Source organism: Quercus robur, chromosome 5 (assembly GCF_932294415.1).
Source record: "Quercus robur chromosome 5, dhQueRobu3.1, whole genome shotgun sequence".
In the NCBI taxonomy this organism is placed as follows: Eukaryota; Viridiplantae; Streptophyta; class Magnoliopsida; order Fagales; family Fagaceae; genus Quercus; species Quercus robur.
This window is the reverse complement of record NC_065538.1, coordinates 44,403,846-44,413,046: the sequence shown is the minus strand read 5'-3', so window position 1 is coordinate 44,413,046 and position 9,201 is coordinate 44,403,846. Positions and strand designations below refer to the sequence as shown.

Genomic DNA, 9,201 nt, shown 5'->3' with positions numbered 1-9,201 from the left:
GGTTTGGTATTCCTAGAGTCCTTGTCTCAGATAACGGGAGGCAGTTCGATAACGGCCCCTTCCGTGATTTCTGCTCACAACTAGGAATAAAAAACCACTACTCATCCCCCGCCCATCCTCAGGCTAACGGTCAGGTTGAGGTCACAAACCGATCCTTGCTAAAGATTATCAAAACTCGGCTCGAGGGGGCAAAGGGCATATGGCCAGAAGAACTGCCAAGCATACTGTGGGCATATAGGACAACGGCGAGGACTCCGACAGGAGAGACACCGTTTCGACTGACCTACGGGAGCGAGGCAGTCATCCCAGCGGAGGTTGGGCTCACGAGCTACAGGGTTCACAACCACGACGAGGGAAGGAATGACGAATCCATGAGGCTACAGCTGGACCTTATAGACGAGGTCAGGTCGGAAGCAGAACAGAGGATCGCTAGATACCAGGATCGCATGTCCAAACATTTCAACTCCCGGGTCCGACAAAGAAGCTTCCAAGTTGGAGACCTCGTACTCAGGAGGGTCATGGGTACAACTAGAGACCCTACACAAGGAAAACTCGGCCCCAACTGGGAAGGACCCTACGGAGTTACGTCGTGGAAAAGGAAAGGGACATACCACCTGGAGACAATAGACGGAGAAAAGCTACCACATCCGTGGAATGCCGAGCACTTGAGGAAATACTACCAGTGATAGCGACACGACAACCAGTTTCTCTTTTAAGACTTTTTGGGAATTATTAACTTTTATTGGCACTGTTTAACTATTTTTGCTACAATATTGTCGTGCCTTTTTTAAGCCCAAGGGGGCAGGCACTTTTCCTTTACGCATTCTACAATCAGATGCAATTTTTGATCTTCTACTTGAATGTATGTCATTGCAATTGCCCACAAAAGTTAACGGAAACGATAGAAGTCCGCAAGATGGACGGATTATCCTACAGGGACGATCCCACTACGTCCACAAGGTGGACGGATCATCCTACAGGGATGATAACCATAAGTCCACAAGATGGACGGACACAATATGAAGTCCACAAGATGGACGGATCGTCCTACAGGGACGATCACCCTGAGTCCACAAAGTGGACGGATCACTAAGGTAGTGAAACAAAAGTCCACAAAGTGGACGGATCACTAAGGTGATGAAATATGAGTCCACAAAGTGGACGGATCACTAAGGTGATGAAACAAAAGTCCACAAAGTGGACGGATCACTAAGGTGATGAAATATGAGTCCACAAAGTGGACGGATCACTAAAGTGATGAAATACGAGTCCACAAAGTGGACGGATCACTAAGGTGATGAAATATAAGTCCACAAAGTGGACGGATCACTAAGGTGATGAAACAAAAGTCCACAAAGTGGACGGATCACTAAGGTGATGAAATATGAGTCCACAAAGTGGACGGATCACTAAAGTGATGAAATACGAGTCCACAAAGTGGACGGATCACTAAGGTGATGAAATATAAGTCCACAAAGTGGACAGATCACTAAGGTGATGAAACAAAAGTCCACAAAGTGGACGGATCACTAAGGTGATGAAATATGAGTCCACAAAGTGGACGGATCACTAAGGTGATGAAATACGAGTCCACAAAGTGGACGGATCACTAAGGTGATGAAATATGAGTCCACAAAGTGGACGGATCACTAAAGTGATGAAATACGAGTCACAAAGTGGACGGATCACTAAGGTGATGAAACATAAGTCCACCAAGTGGACGGACTACTTAGGTGATGTGACATAGGTCCACAAAGTGGACGGATCACAAAGGTGATGCAATTAGTCCACAAAGTGGACAGATCACTAAGATGTTGAAATACATGAAATAAAGTCCTTGAGATGGACGGACTGTCCTACATGAAATAAAGTCCCAAGGTGGACGGATACAATAGATGGACGTTTTCGCAAAGTGGACGTATACTGGCTACGTTAAAATTATCTACAAGTCCATTAAATACGCGATATATTTAAAAGTGATGAACAACGCCACAAAGTGGACGGTCCGCATAATAAACCCCTCAAAACAGACGGAGAAGGAAAATCCTCACCGATGTAAAAGCTCAATCAACACAAGATAACAAGTCTGCAATGTGGACGGATAATCACAGATTAACAAATATTCTCACAAAAATAATCCCTCAAGAAGGTAGACGGAGTTTTAAACAGAGCACCAAACAATTATAAAAAGCATGTGAACTTTTAAGCCAAAAGCCCCAAAGGCAAATTTTCAATACAAAAAAAAAGGGGACGGTTTGTCTTAAAAAATGAATAAAAAAGAAAGACGGATTGTTCACAAAATAAAGTACATATGCATCAATCTTTCTTTTCTTCAGCATCTGGGACATCCTTCGACGGGGCGGACTCTCCGTCTCCCTGAGCAGCACCGTCTCCAAAAAGGTCCTCCGTATTTTCGGAGGCGACGGGGAGGGCAGAAGTCTGGGCTTGGTCCTCAAGTTTGACCATTGTCAAGTCCAGCTCTGGATAAGCCTTCTTGACTTGACGGAGGGAATCATCGAATCCTTGGAGGAAGGAGTCCGACAGCTCGCCCAAACAGGACTCCGAGCATCGGTACTCCTCGACGGCTGCCACTTTAGCCTGACGGATCTCTTCTTTGAGTTGTTTTATCTCAGCTTCTTTGTTCTCTATGACCGTCAGCGAAGTGGCCGTCTTCTCCTCAAGCTCCTTCCTCGCCTGCTCAGAAAGCTCCAGCTTCTTCCCCATCTTGGACCTCCATCTCTGAAGTTGTCCGAGCTCTTCCTCCGTCTGCTGCGCCTTCGCGCGCACCCGGTCCAAGCTACTCTCACGGTTGAGACACCGGTCAAGTAGTCCCTTCATCATGACCAAGGACTGCAAGTAGAAAAGAGACCGTCACATAATGTAAGTAACAGGAAGAATGAAAAACAAAAACTTATTTGACAAACATAACCAACCTGAGCGACGGCGAAGAGGCCCGTCTCCCCCATGGCCTCCGTCGAATGGTTTCCCAGGTCTTCATAGTCTTCTGCCGTGATGATGGACGACAGTTTCTCCAATGCATACTTGGAGTCATCACGAAGAAGGGAAGGGGGTCTCTCTTGCTTACCGTCTGGGACCGCCATCAATCCTTTGCCCTTCCCCTGCTTCGCTGGGGTGACGGCCTTGTTACCCTCAGCCATTAAGCCAACCACAGGTTCAAGAGAGACCTTTGGTTGCTTAAAGGGACGGTCGGATTTTGTCGTCAGTTTCCTTTTAGGGATTGAAGCTGATGCCTTAGGAACCTCCTCGCCGGATTCCCTCTTCTTGACGGCTTGGGACTTGATCAAAGCTCTCCTCTTTGCGTCATCCATCTCTGCAAATAATGACGGATGAAATTAAAACAAAATAAAGCAAAGTAAATGACAAAGTAAAGTTGACGGGCTTACGTTTGTGAACTCGCTCGTCGTATCTTATCGCTTCTTGGGTGGGCTCAGGACCGTCGCAGTACCAATGTATGGTCCTCGGGTTCACCAACTTCGCCCAAGTCCTTTCCTCCGGCGTAGTCTTCTTGCAAACCTTTTCAAGGAAGCTAAACTCCTCGAGGCTGACTTGTGGGCGCCGTCTACCTGCAAAGAAAGATGATCAAGATATACACATATAACTGGACGGATATGAAAAGCAACACAAAATTTAGACGGATGCATACGTGTCTGATTTATAACTGCCCAAGTTGTGTCGACGGGCATGAACTCCGTCTCCCCTGGATGGTTCATCCATCTATCACCCTCCAGGAAGAAGTACCGACTCTTCCAGTCTCTATTTGAGTCTGGGGTCTCAAAGATCACCTTCAACAAGGGGCTCCGACTGGCAAAACTGTACATCCCCCTTGATCCAGAAATCTCGTCTGGACGGTAACAGTGAAGAAATTCACGGACCGTCAATTTCCTTTCCCCGTTTGACATTGCACCGTAGAGAATCTCCATGGCTATGAAGACCCTCCAGGCGTTAGGGGATATCTGGGTGACGGACAACCCCAGATACTGCAAGAGTTCCCTATGAAGGGTAGAAAGCGGGAATCGAAGTCCAGCCTTCAATGCCTGTTCGTACACTCCTACACCGTCTACCCCTTCGTAATAACACTTCTCCGACACATATGGTAGACGGATGGAGACATAGTCTGGGATTTGGAAGTTGGTCCTGAAGGTGCTGAAATGTCTCTCCCTGATGACGGATGTAAACCTATGAACAGTCCACTCTGGCAACATGATGAACTGCCTTAGTCCATCAGCGCCTACAACGGACTCCAGTTGTTGATCCCCGTCATCATCGGAACCCTCTACTTCGACTATCTCCACATCCTCATTTGTTGAGGATGAAGAGGAGGCAGACGGACTCCTACTTTCGCCGGGGCTCTCTTGGTCTTTATGACCGGACGGGTATACATCCTCGTATTCCGTCCCATCACGAACCACCGACTGGTTACTTGACGCACTAGACATTTCCTACAATTGACAATAAAACCTAAGACCGACGGGTTTGAAAGTGTTGACGGGTATGGAAAGCCTAACAACAATGCATGGAAGAGAATGTAACTTGACTATAGTAAATTAGAAGCACTTACCGAACTTAGCAGAGGACAGGTGACGGTTGGTGTAATCAGCGAGTATTCGTCCTCGACGGATTGCACAGATAAGGTTGACGGCTTTGCTCTGACAGGGTTGACGGCTTCGCTCTGACAAGTGTTTTCTGAGTGAAAATTGAAAAATGAAAGAGTGAGGCGCCTTATATATATAGGAAGTGCACGGAAGACGAAGCGACGCTTCGATCCTATACAACGACCATTCAGAGAGTGACACGTGGCATGCTTAATAAATGCTGACAACCTGTCAGTACGTACCAACAGATTTGTACCTGCCATGTATCCGTCAACTGGATGATTCTCCCTTTGACGGGTTGATCCAGCTAGGACCGTCGTTCTATTTTGCATGAATCCGTCATATCCATATGTAAGGATCGTCACCCCACTGATCCTTTGACCTTAAAGGTGACGGATCATCGGGGTGAAGGGGGCAACTGAAGATGATAAAATATTGGGCATGATGGGCTTACCTTAATGGGCCTGACGGATTGGGTCTCTTGGGCCTGCGTAGGTATGGTCCCAGCTTTGGAGGCCCATCACTACTGACGCAGCAAGGGCCCATGATCCGGTAATGAGAATCCTTGCTCACCACGTTTGGAAGAATTGGGAATAGAGTCCCACATTGAAAAGATGTGGGAACCAAAAAGGGAAAGTCAACCCCTTATCACTATAAAAGGCGTAATACCCACAGAAATCGAGGTATGCTTTTATGAACCCTCTCTAACGCACTAAGTAAAACAGAGGAAGTCTAACTTGACCGTCGGAGAGTCTTTGGCCGGCACCACACCGGTGCTCTCTGAAGGATTCTTTAGTTTGTTTCGTCGTGCAGGTTCAATTCGAGTCGCGAGTACGGTGTGACCCATTGGTGACGGTAATCGACGTCATCACATTGCATATTAATTACAACTCATTAGCTTGACAAGTTATGAAGTAAATTACCATTATGGCCTAGGGTACCCGAGATGTGGATTCATTGATCTGGGGTGTAAAATAAACCTGGAGTTCCTAGATCATTGAGATCAATCCACTACACTATGGTTTTTTTTTGTGGAGGGGGGGGGGGGTTTGAGATATCTTATAAGTAATGGTGAATAGTACCTAGCCAAAAATTAAGATATCACTTCCTTAAATATCTCTAATGAAATAAATTATGTCACTATAGTGATTATTGTGGAAAATATCATTTTTTTAATCATTACAAGTTCTCACTAAATACAAGAATATAATAACTCTTCTCATCTAAAAGAATATTTAGACAACTCCAATATTGCCTTGCACTTAACATTATTTTGTTGGACATAATCTAAACATAGAAATACAAAAATAAGTAAGTTCTAATTAACTTAACTAATAAAGTCTATTGTCGTCAAATAAAATATTTAATTTTTGAACTTTGCCTATACTAACAACCAATTAGTGTATTAGCCTTGTGGGGCCAGAGAATTTGTGGTCCCGACCCACTTTCCATTAGGGCCCAAGGCTCGCGCCGAGGAGAATAGTTGCCGAGGACAAGTAGCGAAAGTTCAAATGGCCTTTTGATGTAGCCGAGGATGATCCTGTCCTCAGCATCCCGAGGACTAAAAGGGAGTAACGACACGTCATCAAAGGCATCCTCCAAAGCACTCCTAGAAGAAAAGGCGAGTGGAATGAGACTCGCACGGGGTGCGGTGTGGGAATGGTTCAAGGAAAAGACGTCACCACCGCATTGAATGCACCAACAAACGTCCTAACCACATTGATGGGAAAAGACCCCTGAACAGTGTGGTTTCGGTTATTGCAACTAACAGAAAGTGGGAGGAGACGGCTGATGGGACAGACACTCGAGTAGTTACCTGTCTGATCGACAGATGGAAGGTCAGGATCGACTGAGAAGGGCTATATAATGTAAGGATTCATGCGCCAAAAAGGGGAGGAGGATGGTACCCAAAAAAAAAAGGAAAGTAATAATAAGAACATTAAGTTCAATGGACAAGGTCCATGGACAAACTTAGTTCACCCCTGTGCGTCCACTATGAACACCATGACTTGCCATTGTCCGACGACCAAGGCCTAGCCTTTCAGCCCACTCTCTATAAATTTTATTGTTTGGGCTTTTAACGTACGAACCCATTACCAATTTGGGACCATTACAAATTGAGTCCTTACAAGCCTAATGATAAAGAATAATAATAATGGAACATATGTCATAGGTTTAAATACTATCGTATTTATATATATATAAAAACTAAAATAAGTTCACAAGCACTTGAAAAAAAAATAAAAAACCCATAACTGATAGCTTTAACGATCTTTGTTCTAAGATGAAAAAAATTACCTTTTTCTATATGCATGAGGATCACAGAGATTTTATTTTGCAATAAAATTTTATCAATAAATATCATTTTTTACTCTTATTTCTACGTACCATTGTTAACAAGAAAGCCAAATTTTATGTTATAATTTATAAATACTATTGCATTAACCAAAAAATAAATAATAATATAAGTAAAATATTATTTATCATCTGAACTATAAATCCATGTTTTGTGTATTAAATTAAATATTAAAAACTTAAAATTTAAGTAGCTTATAAATGTGATAATTATTAATCCATGATGGTTTTAATATTATCCAAATATGAAGTCAAAAAGCCTTATAGTTCAATTGGTGTTTTCAAATGAGACATCTAAAGTTCAAATTTTTTTCTCCCCCCAATAATGAAATTATAAAAAAAAAAAAAAAAAAGTATAAAGAGATAATATAGTCTAACGATGAATTTATAAAAGAAAAACAAAATTTGACTTAAATTTATCAAATAGTAAAATAATATGAGAAAATTTAGAGACAAAAATTTTAACATTTGTTAATATAATAAATTGTTAATGGTAAGTAAAAACGTAATGTTGAGTCAAAAGTTTAACATTTGTTAATGTGTTGAAAAATATTATCAAAATTTTTGGGTATATAGCTTTATTCATAACATGTATAAAAGTTATACCAAACTCTTGAAAGTTAAAAATTAAAGGAAAAAAAAAAAAAAACAGAAAAGAAAAATAAAAGATCCGTTAGATGTCACTTTGACTGACCTTACCGTGTGTGAAAACAAATATTTTAATTTTTATGGTTGTTGGGGTAAAATATATATATATATATATTTTTTAAAAAAAAGCAAATGGTAGTGGGTTGGGTGAGACTGAAGTAAAAGGTTAAAGTGAAGGCAAAAACAAAAGGGAAAGATATGATGTTGCCATCCCACGCTCCTACTGACGTAGGTGAAGACACGTAAAACACAGTTAATTAGTTACGTAATCATTTTCATTACCGACATTACGTAAATTTATTTTAAAATCTTATCAATTTTAAGGTTTCATGTTTTCTGGCTTTGTTTAGTAAGAAAGTTGGTCATTTATTTGTATTTTATGAATCAACATGCAAAGAAAAGGATTCTAAAGCAACGTTTGTGGGAGAGGCATCAAATTTTGATCACACATTTTAATCAACACCTTGGAGATCATTTCAACTAACATAATTGAAGGGTGGAAAAATTAGAGTTTAATTAATTAGTTACTGCATGAAAATCTTTAAAAATTTGGTTTGAAATTCAAGGATGGAATTTTAATGTATCATAAACACGTATCAAGTTTAGGGTAAGCTTGATTCAGCTTTATGTTTGGAGTTGAAAATGTGACAATTTGCAATTGTTGTTCTAGAGATGTTACACGAAATTGCAATTTTTTTTTTTTTTTTTAATGTTTATAAGACTGAAAAACAAAATTTTAAAAATTATACCAAACTCTTGAAAGTTGCAATTTGAAAAAATAATTAGCATAATTTTGGCCCAAAAATCTATAACCAAATGGGTACTTAAAAAAGAAAATATTTGTGAATTCTTGACAAAATTTTTTGTTCTTAAACAAGAGATTTGTTGTTCGATCTTCACCAACATCAGAAAACTAATTAGTATCTTGATAATTTTATTATCAGGAGGTAAAATCAAAACTATCTATAAAAAATAATAAAGAAAACATACCGAAAGGCTTATAGCAAAAAGAAACTCAACTTTAACCCAGTTTTTCCAAAAGCGTGATTCATTTTCACCAACAAAAAAGGCAGTTTCACTTGGAGTACAAGTCATGTTTTATATTTTATTATTTTAATTCGTGTCATTGCATTGTACTGCTGTAACTTCTTGTTCCAATATTAGTCCATAGATTCATTCAGATCCGACCATTGTTAAAATAATAATATTTTTGTTTTAAAGTGCAAATCTCAGACAATGAAGGCGCGTGGGATAAGTAAAGTTTCCAATACAAGATAAAAGCAGCGACCCGGTCATGGCCAAATGGGCACTGAGGGGGTAACCCGTTTTGTCCGGGCTACTCACTAGGCCTACAAAAGCTAAAGCCCTAGGCTGCAGTTACAGCTAGAAAGCTAAAGCTAGAGCTAGAGCTATTGCTTGGATTCTTTGCAATTGATGGCTCTGCTGAGGTCCTGACCCTTTTCATTACTGGGACACATTTGTCCATACATCACAGCTTCTTTACTATTATACCCTTCATTCACAAAAAATATTTTCTTGGAGAAAATTATTAAGAGAAATGTTAAATAATGTGGTTTAAAACTAT

General features: G+C 40.9%; 1 protein-coding gene across 1 annotated transcript; it reads right to left on the bottom strand.

Annotated features, from left to right (window-relative positions):
- Window positions 1–2,248: 2,248 nt before the first annotated feature.
- Window positions 2,249–4,940, bottom strand: LOC126726048 (uncharacterized). The gene is made up of 4 exons (XM_050431159.1): window positions 3,665–4,940; window positions 3,405–3,584; window positions 2,934–3,331; window positions 2,249–2,850 (listed from the first exon to the last, which is right to left on the bottom strand). The coding sequence occupies exons 1-4, from the start codon at window positions 4,455–4,457 to the stop codon at window positions 2,317–2,319; spliced, it is 1,905 nt and encodes a 634-aa protein (XP_050287116.1). The 5' UTR covers window positions 4,458–4,940; the 3' UTR covers window positions 2,249–2,316.
- Between the last annotated feature and the right edge of the window lie 4,261 nt (window positions 4,941–9,201).